General features: G+C 34.4%; 1 protein-coding gene across 1 annotated transcript; it reads right to left on the bottom strand.

Moving 5' to 3' along the window:
• Window positions 1-1,537: 1,537 nt before the first annotated feature.
• On the bottom strand, window positions 1,538-26,866 carry LOC128204684 (centromere-associated protein E-like). Its single transcript, XM_052906083.1, has 19 exons — window positions 26,764-26,866; window positions 26,285-26,338; window positions 20,251-20,292; window positions 20,033-20,065; window positions 17,705-17,749; window positions 15,179-15,202; window positions 14,337-14,387; window positions 13,765-13,788; window positions 13,661-13,671; window positions 13,398-13,419; window positions 11,518-11,580; window positions 11,112-11,135; window positions 8,724-8,786; window positions 8,318-8,341; window positions 7,035-7,097; window positions 4,567-4,632; window positions 2,506-2,568; window positions 2,189-2,264; window positions 1,538-1,851 (listed from the first exon to the last, which is right to left on the bottom strand). The coding sequence occupies exons 1-18, from the start codon at window positions 26,769-26,771 to the stop codon at window positions 2,207-2,209; spliced, it is 738 nt and encodes a 245-aa protein (XP_052762043.1). The 5' UTR covers window positions 26,772-26,866; the 3' UTR covers window positions 1,538-1,851; window positions 2,189-2,206.

The following is a 26,866-nucleotide window of genomic DNA, read 5'->3' as shown; positions in this document are numbered from 1 at the left end:
GAATGCTACTTAAAGGAGAACATCTAAACAGAATGTGATAGAATACTAAAGCGAACTTTTTCAAGCTAACACCGATATTCTTACGCCCTTAGAAATTGGTCTATAATTAATTGGATCATTGTGATTAGAAGATTTATATATAGGCAAAACTTTAGCCTCTTTTAATGAGTCTGGGAATATTACTAGCCGTATGCTATTATTCATAATGGACGTTAGTGGTATAACAATACAATCACCACATTGTTTTAGGACATTAGGCCCTATTCCATCTAATCATGTAGCTTTCACCGTATTAAGCTTATCAATATACATATTTACCTCTCATGGGGTGATGTAAGATATATCAAAGTACTGACCATTTAGCAAACTATTTAATTTAGTACCAAGTTTTGAAAAATGTCTTTCATCGAACACTGATTTATTGATACAATCGGATATGTCAGTAAAATGCTTATTGAACACATCTAATATTTGTGCATCGCCAACAACATTTATTCCGTTTGTATGAAGGTATTGTGGTAATATTATACTATTATTGTTAATAGTGTCATTATGATTATTCAACTCTCTGAGGTTCTTCCATAACACCCTAGAATCTTTACAGTTTTTTACAGCTTTATTGTAATAATCTTTCTTGGATTGACGTATTAATCGAGTAACATTATTTCTTATATTCCGACCACTGTTTCCGCTTTTTGAATCGATTTCTTTTTTGTCATATGGCAGTAATAAAACAGGCTACCGAAACGCAAAACCCTACCTTAATATATATATATATATATATATATATATACTGAGCAGTCAATTGCAATTAAACTTAAGCTGATAAAGTCGACCAAGAGATAATCTAGTATGAGGCGGACAGATTAATTTTCGGTGCAACTGTTCGTTCCATTCACAAACTGTATACTGAAGTAGAACTCGAAACTTTGGAGAAAATATGACCCAATTCTGATAGGGTATCACAGCTTAACTTCCTCCAAAATCCTTAAAAACAAATATCGAAAAAGCGAAATATATTCATAAAGAAAAATAATTCATTGTTCTTCTTATTAAACATGTATGTATAGATTTGTTTAATCTCCATTGATCTTCCATGTACAATGATTCTATGGCCATTGTTTATAGTATTAGCATAGGTTGCTAATCCATGCTAATAAATTATATAATTAATATACATGTACCATAAGTTTTTCTTCTTTGCATATTCTAATTAGCTTATCTTTATCTTTGTCCACCCTTAGTAATGTATTTATCATAGCATGACGTTTTATAGAGCAAGGGTGATATTCCATGCATAAACTTATAATTATACATTTAACTATTACTAAACATTTATATGTTGTTGGTTTCATATCATAGAATTATAAGTGTTCTTTTCGTGTGTTTTTTTAACTAAGATAATACTAGATTAATGTAACGTTTTAAGTTTTATTTTATTGAAAACAAATATTGATTGGTTGCTCGCTGCAATTTTGCATAAACAAATGACCATTTAAATACTCTTAAGAGAAAGAATATGGCTCTCCTTAAAAATTTAAAAGTCCTTTTTAATGTCATCTTTGAAGTCGTCTTGCCATGCGCTTCACATTGTGAAAGAATGAACTTATAGACACCAAACATCATTTGAAATGTATACTTTGCGCTTGGTCTGATGCACATGGTGACCAAAAATGTCAGATAACCACACAAAAACTGTCACTGTATTGAATACAAACGTTTTTCTGCGGGGCTGCATATCATCAATGGTCACTTATTGTCACTTGATGGGTTGCTCAAACGTTTGCGATATCATATTCTCTTAATACATCAATGAGACTGATGACCATGTCTGCTGTCATTTCTATCGACCTGAAAGTTATATAGCACAGTTAGACTTGCAGTTAAATTACACAGATCATGACAAAAGAAAATGTCTTAGGCATTGCAATATAGTAAGAATTGTCGTAAAACCGACAGTGCACTAAATATAGCGCGTGTGATTTGCGAACATTGTTGATATATTCTATTGTCCTTGTTTTCATGAGCATTTTATCACTGGATTACTTTTTTACTAAATAAAATAAGCATGTATTTACTTTTAACACAATGTACACGTTTACTCTGTTCAGTGCCGTGTCCATCAAACAAATAATTTGAAAGTCACAAGCTTTACCTAAAGATATACATACCGATGATCTGAACTCACCTGATCGGGAATATGTGTTTATGTGTGCCCAAACAACTCATTTGACTTCTTCTTTACCGCAGTAAATTTATCGGCACTGTTGCATAAGATGACAATTATGATTCATTCGAATTATGTTGATAATTGAACAGAATGCGATTATTCTCGCATTAGTCATAGACCGTGTACCCATTTGTAATATATTAAACACGTGTAAACTTAATTTCAGCATCATAACATTAGTTATTCTTACAAGTATAACATACATTCATTGATTTTACTAAAGGAATAAGAAAACAATTTATAGCCCACATGATATAAAATACAACAGAACATACGCTTTAGCAAGTTTCGCAATTCTTCTCTCATATTTCTTACGTTCTTCACAAAGGGTTTGATGCCTGAAAATATGAGTAAAAGTTTAGTATAACTGCAGGTTATGTTGTCGTTTTATAAAAACAATTATTATATCAGCAGCGCTTAATGTTGATACTGTCGGAATAACCACATTCTAAGTGATAGCGCAGCCCGGGTTGCAGTGTACAATGCTCACAACACTATTACAGAGGTTTGGTATATATCCCCTGACTGTGCTCCGTCGACTCCGGTGAAACATATTCATCTACATCTTTATTTTCATAATGTGTATTGCTGTTGTCATCTTATATCATTTAACAGGAATTTACAGCTAAACTGCAAACAGTCCAACAATCTTTCATGTCATATATTTATCAAATGAATAATACAATATAGTCTACAAGGACAACACAGAAAGTCAATCATGTAATTTTCAGTTATGAGTAACGCCATTGCGTCAACAGGGAAAAGTCCAATTGTAAGTATTTTAACGTTAACCTTATGAGTACAACCATTTAGTCTACAGGACCAGGCCCAACAGACAGTATATGTGATGGTGACTTATCTGTAATACTATGAAGTCAGTAAGGGAATAGTCCGACACTCAATCTGTAACATTGACATAATAGGTACAACCATGAAGACTAAAGAAACGATTTCATCAGTAAATCGTGTAATTTGACCAAAAACGTGCAGCCATGCAGACTAAAGGGACAATTCAATCAGCAAATATTGTAATGGTGACCATATGAGTATGTATTATACTTTATGTAATATTGACAATAATGAGTTGTTTATCTTGTAATGCTGACCTGAATAATACCCTGGTGGCAACAGGTACAAGTCCGAAGGTAAATCATTTAATGCGACGATATATGAAACACCATGATGTATACAGGGACAAGTCGAGGTGTCCATTATGTAATATTGACATATAGGTAATATCATGGAGGCTTCGAATTTGGGATGTTGACCCTTTTGAGTAATACCATGGTGTCTACCGATACAATCCCGAAAGACAATTATGTTTTGTTGACAATAACAAAAATACCATGGAGTCTACAGGGACAGATCTAGACTGTCAATCCAAATTCGGCCTTATACTATGAGGTATAAGGGATACGTCCGAAAGCTTATCTTGTTACTTTAACTTTATGAGTAAAGCCATACAGTTTTCAGAGAGAAGTCAAACAGTCTATTATGTTATGTTGACCATATCACTTATTCTAAAGAGTGTATTGGGAAATGAAAATTTGACCTTAAAGTATAATATAATTGAGTATACAGGAACATTTAAAGCAGTCTATTAAGAAGTGTTGACAATATGAGTAATAACATTGAAGCATTGCAAGGTAGACTATTTGAGTACTACCATTGAAGTCCACAGGGACATGTACAACAGGCAATCATAAAAAAAAACATTCACTTAGTTAGGAATACCATGGAGGGATAATTAACAATATTTGTTGTAACGCTTATCTTGATTGTGAGGAAAATATATATATATAATATACCATAGAGTTTACAAGACAAACAAGAACTATACCCTATTTTGTAACAAAGCAAAACTCTTAAATAAACAAAAAGTTAGAGCATTTACTGCGTTTAATGTTATGTAACCTCTGACAAATTATCATGATCAACTTTTATGAAAACATTTATTACAATGACTTGTTTTCAGTTGTATTCCTGAAATTGATATAACGCATTTTATAAATATTAATATATATTATTATTATTGTCTAAATTTAGCACGTACAACGTCATGACGAAATTGGTTGATCACGTTACTTAAAAATACCTCTTTTATATGTTGCTTTTTACACTACAGATTTGGATTGTTAACCTCGGACGTTTTTGGTTAGATATGTCATTCTATGAGACTCCATTAAAGTTATATAATCACTTTTTCTCAATTATTTATTCCTTAGTGGCATTCAGAAAGATTAGTTATTCGTACCAATACAACATAGATAACAAGTTTATGTAAAGGTACAAAAACATTATATAGCCCACATAAAAAAATAAACAACATAACATACGCTTTAGCAGCAAGTTCCGAAATTCTACTCTCATATTCCTCACGTTCTTCACGAAGGGTTTGATGCCTGAAAAAGTATGTGTTCAAGTTAAGTATTACTGCAGGTCTTATAAAAGCATGACTTGCAGATATCAGCAGCGCTTTATATTGATACTGTCGGGATACCAACTTTCTTTGTGAAAGCGCAGCCCGGGTTGCAGTGTTGCAATGCCTACAACACCTTTTTCAGAGTTTTTTTTATACCATCATTGTTTATATACCCTGACAGTGCTCCGTCAGATTCTGTCAGATTGATAAACATCTTCAATTACCTCTTCATGTTCATCAGGTATATTTCTGTTGTCAGCTATATCATTTAACAGAAATCTAAAGCTATATTGCAAAAGTCCAGCAGTCTTTCTTGTAATGTTGATCATATGTGTAATGCAATGATGTCTACAAGAACAACTCCGACAGTCAATCATGTTATGTTAACTTTTGGGTAGCGCCATTGCATCAACAGGGAAAATTCCAATATTACATCTGTACCGTTGGCCTTATGAGTACAACCATGGAGTCTACAGGAACAGGCTCAACAGTCAATATTTGTAATGCTGACTTATGAGTAATAATATGAAGTTTGCAAGGGAATAGTCAGACACTTAATCTTGTAACGTTGACCTTATAAGTACAGCCAGAAAGTCTAAAGGGACAAATCCATCAGTAAATCTTGTAACGACGACCTACAATGTGCAGTCATGGAGACTAAAAGTACAATTCAATCATCAAATATTGTAATGGTGACCATATTATAATACCATGGAAACGACAAAAGCAACAATAAATCATTAAAAAAATACATTTGATAATACCATGGAGTTGACAACGACAAGTCCAAACTGTCAATAAAATATTGACCTTTTGAATAATACTATGAAGGTAGAAGTGACACGTCCAACAGATTATCTTGTTACTTTTACTTTATGAGTAATACAATACAGTATTCAGGGAGAAGACGAGCAGTTTATCTTGTTATGATGACCACATGAGTTTTTCTAATGAGTATATTGGGACAAGATATACTGTCTATTATTTAAAATTGACCTTATTTGTAATACCATTGAGTCTACAGGAAAAGCCACAGCAGTCTATTAAGTTATGTTGACAATATCAGTAATTACATTGAATCTATCGGAATATATACAACAGTCTATAATGCAATGCTGAACATATGAGTATTACAAAGGAGTGTATCGGGACATGTACAATATTATATTATGTACTAATGGCCATATAAGTAATTCCTTAAAGTATGTAGGGACAAGTTCAACAGTTAATCATATAATGTTGATTATATGAGGTAAATAGTGGAGTCTACAGGGACAAGTCTAACAGTCAATCCTATAATGTTGAACATATGAGGAAAACATTAGATTCTACAGGGGAAAGTCAACCATATAATATTGACCATACGAGCCAAACATTGGAGTCTATAGAGACAAGTCCAACAGTCAATCATATAACGTTTACTATATGAGGGAAACATTGGACTCTTCAAAGACAAGTCCAAAAGTCAATCATATAACGTTGACCATATGAAGTTAACATTGAAGTCAAGGACAAGTGCAACACGCCATTAAATAATGTTGACCGTATGAGTCAGATCATGGAGTCTTTTGGCACAAGTATAACAGGTTATGTATTGTAGACCTAATCAGTATTACCATGGAGTCTAGAGGGACAAACAAGCACAAAACTCTATTATACCATGTAATACCATTATAAAGTAAGTAACGTTTACCTTGTGAGTAATACTGAGTCTGCTGTAACAAGAACAACAATTAATCATGTCACGTCGACCATTAGAGTACTACCATTGAAGCCCACTGGGACATGTACAACAGACACTCATGAAACATTCACTTAGTTATTAATACCATTGGAATAATTAACAATATTTGTTTTAACGCTTATCTTGATTGGCAGAAATATATATATATATGAATTATACCATGAAGGCTACAGGACAAACAAGTACAATACTTTATTTTGTAACGGAGCAAAACTCTTAAGCAAAAACAAGTTAGAGAAAATTTCAGCGTTTGATGTTATGTAACTTCTAATAAATTATCATAATCAACTTGTATGAAAACATTTCTTTCAATGACTCGTTTTCCGTTGTTTATCTAGAATTGATTATGTGCATTTCTTTAAATATAAATAGATATAATTAATATTGTCTATATTAAGCACGTACACCGTCATTACGAAATTGAATTATCACGTTACTTATAAATACCTCAAATTATGTATTGCTTTTTATACTACAGATTTGCATTTTTGTAATCCGTAGTGGCATTGACAAACTCATTTACTCACAGACGTGATATGATTATTTGTTCTTACACATATAACATCAATAATGAGCTTAAGTAAAGGTACAAATAAACATTCCATAGCCCACATGATACAAAATACAACATAACATACGCTATAGCAAGTTCCGCCGTTCTACTCTCATATTTCTCACTTTCTGCACGAAAGGTTTGATGCCTGAAAAAGAATGTGTTAAAGTTTAGTATTACTCCAGGTCATGTTATCGTCTTATAAAAGCATGACTTGCGGTTATCAGCAGCGCCTATGTTGATACTGTCGGGATAACCACTTTCTATGTAAGAGCGCATCCCGGGTTGCAATGTTGTAATGCCTACAACACCATGTACAGAGTTTTCCATTACACTCTTTGTTTATATACCCTGACAGTGCTCCGTCACCTCCTGTTAAACATCTTCATCTACATATTCATGTTCATAAGGTATATTGATATTGTCATCTTATATCATTAAACAGGAATCTAAACCTAGATTGCATAAAGTCCAGCAGTCTTTCTTATAATGTAAATCATATGAGTAATGCAATGGTGCACGAACAACACCGACAGTCAATCATGTAAATTTGACTATACGTGGCAAACATTGGAGTCTCCAAAGACAAGTCCAAAAGTCAATCATATAACGTTGACTGTATTAGCAAAACATTGGAGTCCACAGGGACAAGTCCAAAAGTCAATCATATAACGTTGACCATTTTAGCCAAACATTGGAGTCAAGGACAAGTGCAAAAGTCAATCATATAACGTTGACTATATTAGCAAAACATTGGAGTCAAGGACAAGTGCAAAAGTCAAGCATATAACGTTGACCATATGAGGTAAACATTGGAGTCAAGGACAAGTGCAACACGCCATTAAATAATGTTGACCATATGAGTTAGACCATGGTGTCTGTTGGCACATGTATAATAGGTTATGTATCGTAGACCTAATCAGTCTTACCATGGAGTCTAGAGGGACAAACAAGCACAAAACTCTATTATACCATGTAATACCATGTTATTGTAAGAAACGTTTACCATGTGAGTAATACTGAGTCTGCTGTATCAACAACAACAATCAATCATGTCCTGTGGACTATAGACTACCATTGAAGCCCACAATGACATGTATAACAAGCAATCATGAAACAATCACTTAGTTAAGAATAACATGGAGGGATAATTAACAATATTTGTTGTAACGCTTACCTTGATTATGAGAAAAAAAAACAATATTATATATGAACTATACTATGAAGGCTTCAGGATAAACAAGTACAATACTACATTTTGTAAGGTAGCAAAACTCTAAAACCAAAAAGTTTTAGAAATATTCAGCGTTTGATGTTATGTAACTTCGGATAAATTATTATGATCAACTTGTATTAAATATTACTTACAATGACTTGTTTTCAGTTGTTATTCTGAAATTGATAATACGCATGTTTTAAATATTAATAGATATTATAAATATTGTCCAAAGTTAGCATGTACAACGTCATGAAGCAATAGGTTGATCACGTTACTTAAAAATCCCTTAAATTTTATTTTGCTTTTTATACTTAAGATCTGCATATTTTAACTAAGACGTTTTTGGTTAAATGTGACTTTTTATGAGACTCCATTATATTTATATACTCACTTTTTCTCAATTATTAAATCCTTAGTGGCATTGACAAAACCCCATTTACTTACAATCGTGATAAGATTAGTTATTTGTACAGATAAAATATAAATAATGAATTTATGCAAATGTACAAGAAAACATTCAAAAGGCCACATGATACAAAATACAACAACACATACGCTTTAACAAGTTCAGCAATTCTACTCTCACATTTCTCACGTTCTTCACGATGGGTTTGATGCCTGAAAAAGAAAGCAATAAAGTTTAGTATTAATTCCGGCGATGTTGTCGTCTTGCATGACTTGCGGATATCAGCAGTGCTTGATGTTGATACTGTCGCGATAAAAACATTCTTTTTGAAAGCGCAACAGCGTTGCAGTGTTGCAATGCCTACAACAATGATTTCAGTGTTTTGCTATACACTCTTTGTTTATATTCCCTCACCGTGCTCCATCCGCTCCTGTTAAACATCTTCATCTACATTTTCATTTTCATAATGTATATTGCTTTTGTCAGCTTATACAATTTAATGAATCTAAACCTAGATTGAATATAGAGCAGCAGTCTTTCTTATAATGTTAATCATATCAGTAATGCAATGATGTCTACAAGAATAAGAACACCGACAGTCAATCATGTAATGTTTACCTTTGAGTATTGCCATTGCGTCAACAGGGAAAAATTTAATAGTAAATATTGTACCATTTGCCTTATGAGTACAATTATGGAGTATACAGGAACAGGCCCAAGAGGCAGTATTTGTAATGCTGACTTATGAGTAATAATATGGAGTCAGAAAGGGAATAGTCCGACACTCAATCTTGTAACGTTGATCTGATAAGTACAACCATGAAGTGTAACGGGACAATTTCATCAGTAAATCTTGAAACGTTGACCTAATAAGTACAACCAACAAGTGGAACGGGACAAAATCATAAGTAAATCTTGTAACGTTGACCTAAAATGTGCAGCCATAGAGACAAAAGGGACAAATTTAATAAGCAAATATTGTAATGGTGACCATATGAGTAATACCATGGAATCTACAAGGACAAGAGCAACAGTCAATATAAAAATACATTTGATAATAACATGGAGTTTACAGGGACAAGTTTATCCGTCAGTCGTTTAACGTTAACCTTCAACCATGGAGTACAATATTTTATTACATGATGTTGACCATATTAGTAATGCCATGGTTTCTGTAGATACAATTCCGAAGATCAATCTTCTAATGGTTACCTTATGAATAATAAGACATGAATATAGGCAGGAAAAGCTACACCAGTCCATTACGTAGTGATGACCATATGAGTAATTACATTGAATCTATCGGAATAAGTACAACAGTCTATAATGCAATGCTAAACATATGAGTATTACAAAGGAGTGTATCGGGACATGTGCAATATTATATTATGTAGTAATGACCATATAAGTAATTCCATGAAGTCTGCAGGGACATGGTCAACGATTCATCATATAATATTGACCATATGAGGTAAACAGTGGAGTCTACCGGGATAAGTCCAAAAACCAATCATATAATGATGACTATATGAGGTAATCAGTGGAGTCTACCGGGATAAGTCCAAAAGTCAATCATATAATGTTGACTATATGAGGTAATCAGTGGAGTCTACCGGGATTAGTCCAAAAAGCAAGCATGTAATGTTGACCATATGAGGTAAACAGTGGAGTCTACAGGGACAAGTCCAACAGTCGATCATACAATGTTGACTATATGAGGATTCTACAAGGTCAGGTGCAAAAGTCAATCATATTACGTTGAATTTATGAGGCAAACATTGGAGTCTTCAAGAACAACTGCAAAAGTCAATCACACAAAGTTGACCATATGAGGTAAGCATTGGAGTCAAGGACAAGTGCAACAATCCATTTAATAATGTTGATCATATGAGTCAGATCCTGTAGTCTATTGGCACAAGTACAACAGTTAATGTATCGTCGACCTAATCAGTAATACCATGGAGTCTACAGGGACAAACACGAACTCTATTGTACCATGTTATACCATGATATAGTAAGTAACGTTTACCTTGTGATCGATATTGAGTCAGCTGTAAGAAGAAGAACACTCAGTCATGTAAGGTAGACCATTTGAGTACTACCATTGAAGTCCACTTGGAAAGTACAACAGAAAATCATGAAACATTCACGGAGTTAGTAATACCATGCGGGGATAATTGACAATATTTGTTGTAACGCTTACCTTGATTGTGAGAAAAAAAAACATTTTTAAATATGAAGTATACCATAACGTCAACAAGAAAAACAAGTGAAATACCCTATTTTGTAACGTAGCAAAACTCTAAAACAAAAAAGTTAGAGAAATTTTCAGCGTTTGATGTTATGTGACTTCTGATAGATTATCATGATCAACTTGTATGAACTATACTATGAAGGCTACAGGATAAACAAGTACAATACTACATTTTGTAAGGTAGCAAAACTCTAAAACCAAAAAGTTTTAGAAATATTCAGTGTTTGATGTTATGTAACTTCGGATAAATTATTATGATCAACTTGTATTAAATATTACTTACAATGACTTGTTTTCAGTTGTTATTCTGAAATTGATAATACGCATGTTTTAAATATTAATAGATATTATAAATATTGTCCAAAGTTAGCATGTACAACGTCATGAAGCAATAGGTTGATCACGTTACTTAAAAATGCCTTAAATTTTATTTTGCTTTTTATACTTAAGATCTGCATATTTTAACTAAGACGTTTTTGGTTAAATGTGACTTTTTATGAGACTCCATTATATTTATATACTCACTTTTTCTCAATTATTAAATCCTTAGTGGCATTGACAAAACCCCATTTACTTACAATCGTGATAAGATTAGTTATTTGTACAGATAAAATATAAATAATGAATTTATGCAAATGTACAAGAAAACATTCAAAAGGCCACATGATACAAAATACAACAACACATACGCTTTAACAAGTTCAGCAATTCTACTCTCACATTTCTCACGTTCTTCACGATGGGTTTGATGCCTGAAAAAGAAAGCAATAAAGTTTAGTATTAATTCCGGCGATGTTGTCGTCTTGCATGACTTGCGGATATCAGCAGTGCTTGATGTTGATACTGTCGCGATAAAAACATTCTTTTTGAAAGCGCAACAGCGTTGCAGTGTTGCAATGCCTACAACAATGATTTCAGTGTTTTGCTATACACTCTTTGTTTATATTCCCTCACCGTGCTCCATCCGCTCCTGTTAAACATCTTCATCTACATTTTCATTTTCATAATGTATATTGCTTTTGTCAGCTTATACAATTTAATGAATCTAAACCTAGATTGAATATAGAGCAGCAGTCTTTCTTATAATGTTAATCATATCAGTAATGCAATGATGTCTACAAGAATAAGAACACCGACAGTCAATCATGTAATGTTTACCTTTGAGTATTGCCATTGCGTCAACAGGGAAAAATTTAATAGTAAATATTGTACCATTTGCCTTATGAGTACAATTATGGAGTATACAGGAACAGGCCCAAGAGGCAGTATTTGTAATGCTGACTTATGAGTAATAATATGGAGTCAGAAAGGGAATAGTCCGACACTCAATCTTGTAACGTTGATCTGATAAGTACAACCATGAAGTGTAACGGGACAATTTCATCAGTAAATCTTGAAACGTTGACCTAATAAGTACAACCAACAAGTGGAACGGGACAAAATCATAAGTAAATCTTGTAACGTTGACCTAAAATGTGCAGCCATAGAGACAAAAGGGACAAATTTAATAAGCAAATATTGTAATGGTGACCATATGAGTAATACCATGGAATCTACAAGGACAAGAGCAACAGTCAATATAAAAATACATTTGATAATAACATGGAGTTTACAGGGACAAGTTTATCCGTCAGTCGTTTAACGTTAACCTTCAACCATGGAGTACAATATTTTATTACATGATGTTGACCATATTAGTAATGCCATGGTTTCTGTAGATACAATTCCGAAGATCAATCTTCTAATGGTTACCTTATGAATAATAAGACATGAATATAGGCAGGAAAAGCTACACCAGTCCATTACGTAGTGATGACCATATGAGTAATTACATTGAATCTATCGGAATAAGTACAACAGTCTATAATGCAATGCTAAACATATGAGTATTACAAAGGAGTGTATCGGGACATGTGCAATATTATATTATGTAGTAATGACCATATAAGTAATTCCATGAAGTCTGCAGGGACATGGTCAACGATTCATCATATAATATTGACCATATGAGGTAAACAGTGGAGTCTACCGGGATAAGTCCAAAAACCAATCATATAATGATGACTATATGAGGTAATCAGTGGAGTCTACCGGGATAAGTCCAAAAGTCAATCATATAATGTTGACTATATGAGGTAATCAGTGGAGTCTACCGGGATTAGTCCAAAAAGCAAGCATGTAATGTTGACCATATGAGGTAAACAGTGGAGTCTACAGGGACAAGTCCAACAGTCGATCATACAATGTTGACTATATGAGGATTCTACAAGGTCAGGTGCAAAAGTCAATCATATTACGTTGAATTTATGAGGCAAACATTGGAGTCTTCAAGAACAACTGCAAAAGTCAATCACACAAAGTTGACCATATGAGGTAAGCATTGGAGTCAAGGACAAGTGCAACAATCCATTTAATAATGTTGATCATATGAGTCAGATCCTGTAGTCTATTGGCACAAGTACAACAGTTAATGTATCGTCGACCTAATCAGTAATACCATGGAGTCTACAGGGACAAACACGAACTCTATTGTACCATGTTATACCATGATATAGTAAGTAACGTTTACCTTGTGATCGATATTGAGTCAGCTGTAAGAAGAAGAACACTCAGTCATGTAAGGTAGACCATTTGAGTACTACCATTGAAGTCCACTTGGAAAGTACAACAGAAAATCATGAAACATTCACGGAGTTAGTAATACCATGCGGGGATAATTGACAATATTTGTTGTAACGCTTACCTTGATTGTGAGAAAAAAAAAACATTTTTAAATATGAAGTATACCATAACGTCAACAAGAAAAACAAGTGAAATACCCTATTTTGTAACGTAGCAAAACTCTAAAACAAAAAAGTTAGAGAAATTTTCAGCGTTTGATGTTATGTGACTTCTGATAGATTATCATGATCAACTTGTATGAAAACATTACTTACAATGACTTGTTTTCAGTTGTAATTCTGAAATTGATAATACGCATATTTTAAATATTAATATATATATATATATATATATATATATATATATATATATATATATATATATATATATATATATATATATATATAATCAATATTGTTTAAATTTAGCACGTACAACGGCATGTCGAAATTGGTTGATCACTTTACTTAAAAATGCCTTAAAGCATATGTTCCTTTCATACTAAAGATTTGCATGTTTAAACTAAGACGTTTTTGGTATAATGTGACTTTCTATGAGACCCCATGATATTTGTATACTCAATTTTTCTCAATTCCTTCATCCTTGGTGGCATTGACAAACTCATTTACTCACAGACGTGATAAGATTAGTTATTTGTACAAATAAAACATTACATTTGTATACTCACTTTATCCCTATTCCTTAATCCTTGGTGGTTGACAAACTCATTTACTCACAGACGTGATAAGATTAGTTATTCGTACAAATAAACATGAATAATGAGTTTAAGTAGAGGTACAAGAAAACATTATTTAGCCTACATGATTCAAAATTCAACAGAACATACGCTTTAGCAAGTTCCGCAATTCTACTCTCACATCTATCACGTTCTTTACGCCTGAAAAAAGTATGTGTTAAAGTTAAGTATTACTGCAGGTCATGTTGTTGTCTTATAAAAGCATGACTTGCGGATATATGCAGCGCTTTATATTGATACTGTCGGGATAACCACTTTATTTGTGAAAGCGCAGCCCGGGTTGCAGTGTTACAATGCCTACAACACCTTTTACAGAGTTTTGCTTTACACACTTTCTTTATATCCCATAACAGTGCTCCGTAACCTCCCGTTAAACATTTTCGTCTTCATCTTCATGTTCATAAGGTATAATGGTGTTGTCATCTTATATCATTTAACAGGAATCTAAATCTAGATAGCATAAAGTCCAGCAGTCTATCTTTCTTATGTTTATCATATGAGTAATGCAATGATGTCTACAAGAACAACACAGACAGTCAATCAAGAAGTGTTGACTTTTGGTTAGCGCCATTGCGTCCAAACAGTCCAATAGTAAATCTGTACCGCTTGCCTTATGTGTATAACCATGGAGTCTACAGGAACAGGCCCAAGAGTCAATATATGTAATGCTGACTTATGAGTAATACTAGGAAGTTAGCAAGGGAATAGTCAGACACTTAATCTTGTAACGTTGACCTAACAAGCACAACCCTAAAGTGTAACGGGACAATTCCATCAGTACATCTTGTAACGTTGACCTAAAATTTGCAGCCATGGAGATAAAACAAACGTTGCAAAACACTTTTAAAAAAGGTTATAGAAATTTTCAGCGTTTGATGATATGTAACTTCTGATAAATCAGCACGAATAACTTGTATGAAAACATTACTTACAATGACTCGTTTTCAGTTGTTAATCTGAAATTGATAATACGCATTGTTTTAAAAATTGATAGATATAATAAATAGTGTTTAAATTTTGCACGAACAACGTCATGACGAAATTGAATTATTACGTTGCTTATAAATGCCTGAAATAATATGTTGCGTTTTCGAATAAAGTTTTGCATTTCAAACTAAGACGTTTTTTTGGTTTAATGTAACATTATATGAGACTCCATTATATTCATATACTCACTTATATTTTTTTTCTCATTTCTTTAATCCGTAGTGACATTGACAAACTCATTTACTCCAAAACTCTTCAGTGATTGAGAAACCCATTAGAATGCGATATTTGTCAGTATCAAAATTAAAAAATGTCCCATTTAGTTTCAATTTTTGCTAATATCATCAAGTCATCATAAAATGTTGAAATGAACAATATAATACACCTTTAAATGATTCATTGTGTAAATGTTGTATCTTTCTATTTTTCTTACAAAAAAACGTTATGAGTTTGAAAAAAAACACCCCGTCTATTTTCTTTCATGACAAATTTATTATAAGACAATTTCATTATTTTAGATCCATGTGAAGTTATGCAATTACCCATAATCATCACAAGTCATCACAATCGGTAACTTCTTGTTATGTTATGTTTTTTGCAGAAGATGAAATGTTTTCAATAAATTATTCAGTTTGCCTCTAAATGTTGACACTATTCTTAACTGTTCAATGACAGATAGTGTATACGTTTGTTAAATTTATCATTCGCCACGCTGTGACGGTAAAGAGGATAATTCAACGTCATGATTTTATTTTCAAAACCATGTTTGCATTTTTAACAAAACTAATTTCAATAAATGGTGATTCCAAAAAAGAATAATCTTTGCAATCAAAACATTGCCATATTTTGACCAAATGGTTTGTAAAAAAGTACATTTCTATCTCCGTTTTGTCCTGAGATGAAATGATGACACTGGCTCTGTGATTGTGTGTTGACCAAGAAGCATGGCTCATGTGTATCAACAAAGTAAAGGACGTATTTGAAATATAGTTTTTATGCATTTTAAAACATCGCAAAAACTTAAAATAAATGGAGTTTAGATATCGGACTATTTTGATTATACCACATGCAGGGAATCGTTAATTTATATCAGTTAAATAGAGTACCACACTCCAAGTGATCGTACTGAGCAATAGCTTAATCAAATGGATGCTTCGTTGAAGAAAACATTTGTCCAAGTAATCGAAGTAAAAAGAGTATTGACTTAATTTTACATGAAAACTGATCGATCATGTTGGCAATACTGCCACAATAATTAAAAGAATGATAAAAAGGTCCCTTTGTTCGCTGTGTACTAGTATTTTAGAATTAGACGAATAATGGATATTTCCGGTTACATTGTTTTGATCCTAATACAGTTATCACCTTATTGTATGAACGTAAGCCCAGAAAATATAGCAGCAGTTAAGTGATGGATTCCTACTTTAAAACAGTTGCATTATTCAAACAAAGAGACAACATCCGATTAAATGTTTCTTAAACATATTTCGTTTTTCAGATTTATATAAAATGATTGAGACATTCGCGTGATTTTGTTCGAAGGAAGTTGAAAATAAATGCCCCAGAATTTAAAACGTCTTTAACATCAATATATTGACTTTACACAAAACAGGAGTACTGAAGGTGCGACCAATATACGAAACATCCAAATGAAGCGAATACCAATGCAATTCTGTCAGAACATTGTCTATCAGTTTTTTAATCGGCGAAAAGGATTTTTTCTGATTTCTACTCTCTTAATTTCACAGCTTATTTTGTTTTTAATGTACTCTTCGATCTTAATGCATTGGTCACTTTGCCGATACGGTTTAAAGAACATTATACTCCTATACTTTTTTTATAAGCTGATATAACAACGTATGTATATTAGCGAGTTCGAGCCAGAGCCACGGCATTTATATGGAATATCCTTCAAATAATGTTATTTGCTTTACATTCCTGTCTTATCAAATTTATTATTTATTTAAAACATGCATTCCTTTTACATTTTCATTTTTTGATATGTATAATGCATTATTCTCAATCTTTTCAAGCAGTTTGTTTAAGGCTTTTTCACCAAATTTTAGAGACACTGAGGTATATTTCATGTTCGTGTTTAGTAATATTTTCTGCAGTTGCAATATAAAAAGGTGGGTGTGGTCAGGATAAGAAACTAGATTTATATTAACTAAAAGATTGAGACATACACGCTCCCAACTTCGCTAGAGTCAAATAGAAGAACACATTTATTTAACAGAATATGATTTACGAGAGATGACACTTGCCGAACTTGCAAACAAACAAAACAATGTGCACTGCTAATATTATTACCGTGTGTTTCTAATAATATATTTAAACACAAATGGAAATATCTGTTAAATTCAATTTAAATTTGACCTTAATATGTCTGAGGTTTATTCTTACACCAAATCTATAGAACCAGTGGTTTCTAATTATGTCAATGATTGATTTATAATAAAAATAACACATACTTTTTACGTTCTTTAGTTTGTAGTTTAAATTCACGTTCGCAGTCCCTGTAAAGACAACACATATTGCTATTAAACCAATGCATGTACACCTTAAATTGTAGATAATTAATTTAAATGTTTCTTCCATTATGCACCAGTCAATTGTAACCATGCCCCCCCCCCCCCCAGGTCCGGGGAATGGCGGGGACTTTGACTCTTGATCCAGTCAACGAGGGGTAAAATCCCAATCCTACGAACGAACAGCATTCACCGCATTCACCCGGCACTGTAGGACCACATGGAAGGTAATAACAATGCCCATATCCCCGGCTATCCCCGGTATACCCTCGGACCTGGTGGCCGTGGTTACAATGGACAGGAACATTATGACTACAACGATCATAGTTGCATCTGACATTTAAGTTTTATGATCTTTCCTGTTAATGATATGGAACTATACTTAAGTGTGCATAATAATGCATGTTTCACATTATACCAATTTTTTATTTCTTTATTATTGTTTGCAGATGGTCTTGTTCTATTTTCTTCGACTGCTAAAGGTCTTCGTAAATCTTTAAACAAATGGCATGCATACTTTGAGAAGTGGAAAGCCGAAGATATAGATCTAGTGTGCACATGCTTTGTGTTAGAAATTTACACGTTGTAAAATATGTCCCCCATTTCTATCAAATTTAAAGAGACAATTGCATTTGATACCATACATTGTAAACCTTAAGATATGATGCAGAAAATAAACCATTTTTTTCTCAGTTATATTCACATAGAGTACCAATAACACATTCATGTTCATCTTTACATAACATAACCTTCTATGCATTTTCTATCAGTATGGTTAAGCTCACACACACACACGCGCGCGCGCGCACACACACACGCAAACACGCACACACACACAAACATACACGCACACACGACAGTGAAAACCAAATTGATAAACAACTGTATACACTGTTTAACAAAGCGCATGATTCAATTAAGTATGGTTATGTCAAATGTACATGACAACTGATACTTGTTTTTTCATTTGTAGACAATAATTTTTGACAAATTTTAGGCAATGAAAATAATATACAAACTCACTATATATAAAGTTCACTTTAGTAATATAGAGAAATTTAAAGAAAAAACTAATAATATTTCATGTTACATAGAACCATTGTACAGATATAAATTTAGAAATATTATTGCTTAGCTTATCATAATCAAGTTAATCAAAGATATATATTTTGATATGCAAGGAAATGAACGTAAATGAGTTTTATGTACTATAAGTGATATTGAAGATGAAAACTATTCCGTTTTTATTTGCCACTATACTGCGTGTCTAAGATTTAAAAAAGCTCTGTATTGCAAAAATGAAATATAAATCTTTGAATGATAATGCTTGACTGTAATTACTTTTAACATGTGTTCTCTTTTAATTAAATTTCGTTATGTATATTGCACTTGTCTTTTTGAGCTGTAATGGCCATGACATGTGCTTGTTTTTATTTTTACAACGAACAAAATAAGACCATTTGTCTGTTTTGAATGAAATCTGATTAGATTTGGTACGCATAATTTTGAATTATGATTCAATTTTCGCCTTAAAATCTATTATCGGGAGTGTAAAATAATGCCATGACTAAATAAATAAAAAATAAAATAAAACTGCTTGAACACATTTATTATTAAAATCCTAAAGGGAGGCAAACGCGAACGCAGTTAAGGACGATATGCTAGTGTTTGATTACCAGTGTGGACCGTTAGGGCGGCATTTTTTATTCTGCGTTGACATCCAAAATACAAAACAAAAGAAGTTTAAAGTTGAACTTTCTTGAAAACAGCAACTGTTCATACATGTTGATATCAGTAATATGAGGTATTGATTTATTTAAGTACAAACAGTCGTATTCAGTTATTCAGGACATGAACAGACAGATGTCAGTGATTCGTATAGAAAAAAAATCGGATAGATGTGTTGTGGAATTTTCAAGGTGATCAATTGAAATGGAATAGGAACATAAAAATGACAACAAAATGTTATTTGCCTGTTAAGCCAACTCTCAAAAACTAAAAAAGTGAGTTAACTCATCGTAGTCAAGCCAAAGCGAAATGAGAATGCACAACTAGATTGCAGGTAAAATTTAAAAAGCAAACTTAAAATTTGAAAAAAAAAACAACAACACATCTTTATTAAAGAGCATAACACCGGGAAATTGAGTGAAAATTGACGCCTCGGGCCATTATGGGTCATTCGGGCCAATTATCACTCAAAGGCACGGCTACGCCGTTTATTAACCTCTAAATACACACCCAATACTAATGTAGATTTACAGAATTACTTACAAAAGTAAATGTTTTTCTTTGCTCTCGTAGTCCCTGTAGTAAAAAGTGCTAATCATGATACCCGGGATATTAGATTTTTATTAAACTATAACTTGAAAAGAAAATCATTTGAACAATATGTATTGCACAGACAATAATGAATGTCTTTATATTATTGACACCGTAAACGACAATTTTATAATTCATTTCTACTTAAGTTAATGAAATACATAGCTTACTCCAATCTTCTCTGCAGTTCCTGTATTTTATGTTCATTCTCTCTGCAATGTAGTTAATGTAGTGTTGCATAATTTTTGTCAACCAGTTAAACGAAATCGATATGTGCTTTACCATGGAAATTCAACACAATTACTTCGTTAGTATATCATAAAATAAGGGATATTATCGGGTTACACCAAGTAGCCTGAAGTTTGATTAAAGATGCACTCTTATACCCATGTACGATTTACCTTAACTAATACGATTGTTTAAAAATACCAAAAAGGATGGATAAATGTCAAAATAATGGTTTTTATGAAGGAAACGAGTTAAATTTGAAAGAAAGTTGCTGAAAACACGGTATTCCTACCTGAAACAACTATTGTAAATCACAGAAAATCTTTTAGCATTCACCAATCATTTACTATATTTTAGCAATTAAATACACGATAAAAATCGTGCTATCAGTAAATGATACTTTCCATTTATGCATTGTTTAGTAATTAGTTTAAGGATTATCGCATAAAATGTATGTTTGTTATGCATGGGTATGAGTTGATTTTGAATAAGAGTGTCACTTTAAGATGTTGTTAAAGATAAATTATGTATATAGATATGGATTGGAATACGTTTTTAATTTTGTTTTAAAGTAAAACCTTGAGAATCTCATGAATATTGTGTAATAATTTATGTTTTCGATAAAAGATAATATGTTTCATATCGGATCAATAAGTGTCCTGCCGATTAAGCATCCTTATAACACATAAATTTATTTTTCGCTGCAGGACACTGAATTGTGTGTGAAGAAGTAATAGCGATAGTTGTTGTAGTGTTTCTGTTTGTTTGTTCTATCTTTTGGGATAATTGAACATTGATTCTTGAACCATACCAATTATTTCTAATCATTCGGTTTTGTAAGCAATCATTGTCAATCCCGTGTATATTATACTAAATTCATAGTTCATTTTTGGGACAAGGCAGTCCGAGAATAGGTTTATGGTTTAATTAAAGGTAGCGTGTCCGAGCTAGGGAAGAAACGTTATAAAATTTGGCGCCCAACAAGGGACAAAATAGAATCATAGCAATCTAGCTTACCCTGAATACAAAAGAAGCATGGACAGCCCAAACCAGAACGAGGTTTCGAGGCTGATCGACGAAAATGCTGTCTTGAAACAAGAAATTACAAGGCTTAAATTGGAGCAGGACATTTCGTCGTTGCAAAAGGAGCTCGATAAAACGGCAGCACCGAGCATGACGTCCACACCCAAACCTCAGCTTAAACCACGCATACGGTTTGATATAAAGAGTGGACGATCGGATGATGCTCAAACTGGCTATAGCAATTTTTCGTCTCCAATAGCGGATGAGACCCTGGACATGAGCATGGACAGACATGTTACCCAGCGTGAAAAACGGCCGGATACAAAACCTAAAAGTAGTACAGGCCAGAAAAAGTGCCATGTGAAGCCTGCTTCTTATGATGGCACGGGAGCATGGACGGACTACAAGGCACATTTTGAGGCATGCGCTCAGCCAAACGGATGGTCCGAAGAACAAAAAGTCCTGTACCTTTCGGTATCATTGAGAGGCCATGGCCAAGGTGTCTTTGGTAACCTGAGCTCAAACACAACAGACTACAAGGACTAGTCAGAGCATTAGAAGACCGATTTTCGCCTGCCAACCAGACTGAACTATATAGGGTTAAACTTCGGGATAGGCGACAGAAGGCCATGGAGTCCATGGGAGAGCTAGGTCAGGATATTAGACGCCTTACGAACCTGGCGTACCCTAGTGCACCTATAGATGTAAGAGAAACCTTAGCAAAAGAGCAGTTTATGGATGCGTTGGTTAATTCAGACATGAGATTAAAAATCAAGCAGTCAAGACCAACCAACCTGAATGATGCCGTGAGGCATGCAGTGGAGCTAGAAGCTTTTTATCGGGCTGAGAAAAGACAGCAGTAGCAGATAAGGACGGCATCCTCTGAGACTGAAACACAGGCTAAGGCTATTGAAAACCTGGCAAAGTCTTTCTCAAGGCTTGAGACATTGGTTCGGGACATGCAGAGGCAAAACAACCTAAGGGACACCAATCCGCCTTTTAACTTTAATTATGTACCAGAATCCGGTCGGATACCAATGAAATATTTTTCCAAAAAGACCAGAGAAACTGTAGATAAATCAAGGTTCCTGAAAATAACATGTTATCAATACGGGTCGGACAGACACTTGAGGAATAACTGTCCAAAGTCAAACGCAGAAGAAAACAGACCGAAGCATACCGTTAAGACAACAAGGAGACTGTCTGCAGAACTGTATGCTTCTGCTCAGATAGACAAAACAAAAGTAAGCTGTTTGGTTGACACGGGAGCTACCTTATCCCTGATATCTAAACGACTTTGGCAGAGTATCCATACCAAGCATACGATAACAAACTTCAATAAACCGATCGTTTCGGCTACTGGTAACAACTTGGAAGTTGTAGGAAAAACAGAGCTGACGATAGAGTTTGGAGAAATTCAGTGCACGATATTCGTGGTAATAGCAGAATTAGAAGTTGATGTAGTATTGGGTATAGACTTTATGCAAGCTAATGGAGTAGTTATTGATACCCAAAACAACACAATGCTCATTCATGGAGATAGGATACAGTTACAATGCAATGGTAATATAGGATGTTATCGGATTGTTTTAGCCGAGCAGGTGGTTATCCCAGCTGGTTCAGAGATTATGACCACAGGAAGATGTGTAGAACCAGGAGTCAAACGTCTTGGACTTGGCGTAGTGGAGCCTACAATGAAGTCTTTGGAGATTGGCAAAGGAATAGCTGCGCGCACATTGGTTAAGGCTAATGATATTATTCCAATAAGGCTGGCAAACTTTTCAAAGGAAGCACAAACCTTGTATCCAAACACCAAGATAGCTATTATGACGCAGGTTGACAAGGTTGAAGAACCAAGAATGAAACCAACCGATACCACCTGTCTTCCTGAACATATGCATGACGTATAAAACTGAGCATCGGATGGTATGACAAGAAATGAGAAAAAGTGAAGTGCGGAAGCTGCTGACTAAGTTTGCGCATATATTTTCCGAAAACGATACCGACCTTGGCAGAACTGGCATAATAAAGCATTAGATACCTACAGGAAATGCATCAGCAATTCGACAGCCGATTCGACGTATCCCAGTACATTTGCAAACCGAGGCTGAAACCCAAATTGACAAAATGCTAGATGAAGGCATCATCAAGCCTTCAACTAGTCCATGGGCAAGCGGAATCGTTCTCGTAAAGAAGAAGGATGGAAGTCGTCGTTTTTGTGTTGATTATCGTCGTCGGAATGACGTTACCATTAAAGATGCCTATCCATTACCCAGAGTTGACGAATCATTGGACCAGTTAGCTGGATCAAAATGGTTTTCTTGCTTAGATCTTAGTTCGGGATACTGGCAAGTTGAGATGGACGAGAATGATAGGCAAAAGACAGCGTTCATTACCAGAAAAGGCTTATTTGAGTTTACAGTTATGCCATTCGGTTTATGTAACGCTCTAGCCACCTTTGAACGGCTCATGGAAGCCGCATTGGCTGGTTTGCATTGGACCATATGCCTGATATACCTGGATGACGTTATAGAGGTTGGAAAGACATTTCGAAACATGATGAATAACTTGGAATGCGTTTTTCAACGGTTCGAAGATGCAGGTTTGAAATTAAAACCTAGCAAATGCCAGCTCTTCAGAAAAGAGGTAGAATTCCTCGGTCATATAATCAGCGAACATGGCGTGAAAACCGATCCAAAGAAGATAGATTGCATAAGGCAATGGCCAACACCCTGCAATGTGACAGAGGTACATTCTTTCCTAGGGCTATGCGGCTATTATCGACACTTCATCGCAAACTACTCGCACATTGCCAAGCCACTTCACAGGTTGACAGAAAAAGGAAGAAAGTTTGAATGGGTATCTGATTGCCAAGACGCTTTTGCAAAATTAGAGCATAGTTTAGTTACAGCTCCATTGCTCGTTCATTCCGACTTAAGTAAGCAATTTGTCTTAGATACAGACGCCAGTGACTTTGCTATAGGCGCAGTATTATCGCAGAAGACTGATGGTAAGGAAAAAGTAGTTGCGTATGCTAGTAGGACACTCACTAAGGCTGAACGCCAGTAATGTGTCACATGAAAAGAGATATTGGCTTTGGTGTTCTTCACAGTGTATTTCAAACACTATCTGTATGGCAAACCATTTAATGTGCGAACCGATCATGGGTCACTTAAGTGGTTAAAAAACCCAGAAGGGCTAGTGGCTCGATGGATTAAAGTTTTATCTTAATATCAAATGACAATAGAACACAGACAAGGGCGATCTCATGGAAATGCAGACGTACTATGCAGGATACTATGTAGACAGTGTGGTATGAGTGATAAAGAAAGGCTCAGCCCGACAGGGAGCGTAAACTGTGTTAAAGCAACTAGTAATGACACAGATGATCTGGAGTCATTACAAGCCGAAGACAAGGACATAGCCAGGGTAATAACATGGATCCAAGACGACAAAAAGCCACCCTTTTCTGAAATTGCTGATGAGAGTTATACATTAAATAGTTTGTGGAATCAATTTGTAACGTGCGAGCCAAACAAACAAACACCAGATAGCCGAGCTTTCTGGCATAATGAAACAAACACCAACAGATCCCTTTAGGGAAAAGCATGCTCGACCCTGAAGGGGTCCACTGATATTTATATACACTAACTTCTCTATTCTCACATGACACGGGCTTTGCTAATTTCCATATTTCTAACCAAGTTTACATTCGGTATGAACGTACTACCGTTTTATACGGAATATTAACCATCAGGAAAGCATAGCTCTCTCTGATATATTGTTGAAGTTCCAACTTACTATGCCTCACAGGATAGCTGAGCTAGGAAGAGCATAGATGTAGATACTATGAACGCACATTCGCCGCCTACAGCGGACCGTTACATTACTTTCCCCTCCGAAATGACTCGTCCCGAGTCTTAGACTGGGAATCTTATGGGTAAGGCAACTCCGTTCCGGCAGTTGTGATTATCCCACCGCTGCCACCATTTGTAACGTGCGAGCCAAACAAAAAAAAACACTAGATAGCCGAGCTTTCTGGCGTAATGAAACAAACACCAACAGATCCCTTCAGGGAAAAGCATGCTCGACCCTGAAGGGGTCCACTGGTCTTTATATACACTAACTTCTCTATTCTCACTTAACCCGGGCTTTGCTAAACGTACTTCCGTTTTATATGGAATGTTAACCATCAGAAAAGCATAGCTTTCTCTGAAATATTGTTGAAGTTCCAACTTACTATGCCTCACAGGATAGCTGAGCTAGGAAGAGCATAGATGTGGAAACTATGAACGCACATCCGCAGCCTACAGTGGACCGTTACAGATGTTTGCCGCATTGGCAAATCACTTCTGACCAACAATTGCAACACCTTTAAAATATAATCCAAAATTCTTTAAAGAAAAAAATAACTAAAACTTGCACTTGGTCTCGAATGACAATCAGTGAGTATGAATATCTTAAAATTTACGAAAGAGTGAATGAAAATACTCAGGTCACCTTACCATATATTACAATGACTTCTGTTTCTGTTTATGTTTTAACCCTATTGTTCTTATCCTTTTGTTTGATTGGCATATTCCGCGATCACCTAAACTACCGAACGCAATTTTGGTCACGCTCAGGTGAAAGTATGGTGTCCAATATTCACGCGCAACAAACAAAAATACAGGTCTTTTCCTCGATTTAGCCTGATCGTAGAACTGTTGAAACAAAGTATTCATATTCCATTTTTATTTCGAACATGTTTTAAAGCGCTTTGTAACTATATAAGTCAATCTTGTTTTGCGTGTCGATCAAAGTGTTGCAAGGCTCTAGCTTATTGTTTGAACTGTCAATGCAAATGTCATATTACAATTGTTATGTTCCGGATCTTAAAGACAAATTTTTATGTGCAGTAGAGAACACACTCATGGAAACAATATACTTTATCGATAAATTCTGAAGAGTTACCTTATCTTTTCATTGTTATCCTCGTCAGTTTGTAACAGTTGTTCCACCTTGCTCCTGGATATTAAATAATTATGTGAGATTATTTAATGTGCAACGACCTTAAGGTAATAATCAGCTGTATTTAAATACTCATGAACTATTTCAAAACCGTATGTTTCAAAGATCATTTAAGAGATCAAATGAAATGTGTTCCTAGTTTTAAAACTTGAAATAATCAGCCATATCTTGATTGTCTTACAACATATCTGTTAGTGATATCACTATGCATAGTGAAGGTTTTAATATCATTTGCACAATAGGATCGGAATATATCACGGAATTTCAGATACCGTATTTTCATTGATGTAATGTCGAAAATAATTGAGAAATTGTTTTACTGTAACAAATAATGTAAGCAATCAGAAAATTTGTTTAAAGTACTAAAACGTCTTTAATGGACAACAACAAGTGTATATTTTATTGCCCCTAATTATCGATACCTATACATTCTTGTTTGTTTCGGTTAATCGATACTATTGCACTTCCACAAGAGCGCTGGTCAGAGCCGGATTTGTAGAAGTATTTTCAGCTCCATCTGATCCA

The sequence above is a fragment of the Mya arenaria genome, chromosome 10 (assembly GCF_026914265.1).
Source record: "Mya arenaria isolate MELC-2E11 chromosome 10, ASM2691426v1".
In the NCBI taxonomy this organism is placed as follows: domain Eukaryota; kingdom Metazoa; phylum Mollusca; class Bivalvia; order Myida; family Myidae; genus Mya; species Mya arenaria.
The sequence above is the reverse complement of the archived record's forward strand: the minus strand, read 5'-3'. Positions and strand labels throughout refer to the sequence as shown.

Bases quoted from the DNA above. Each gene is read 5' to 3' on its own strand.
- LOC128204684 (XM_052906083.1), bottom strand. The intron at 20,293-26,284 runs GTAACTCTTCAG...ACTACATTGCAG, and splicing joins GATAACAATGAAAAGATAAG to AGAGAATGAACATAAAATAC. The intron at 7,098-8,317 runs GTAAGTAATATT...ATTCTTTTTCAG, and splicing joins ACAACTGAAAACAAGTCATT to GCATCAAACCTTTCGTGCAG.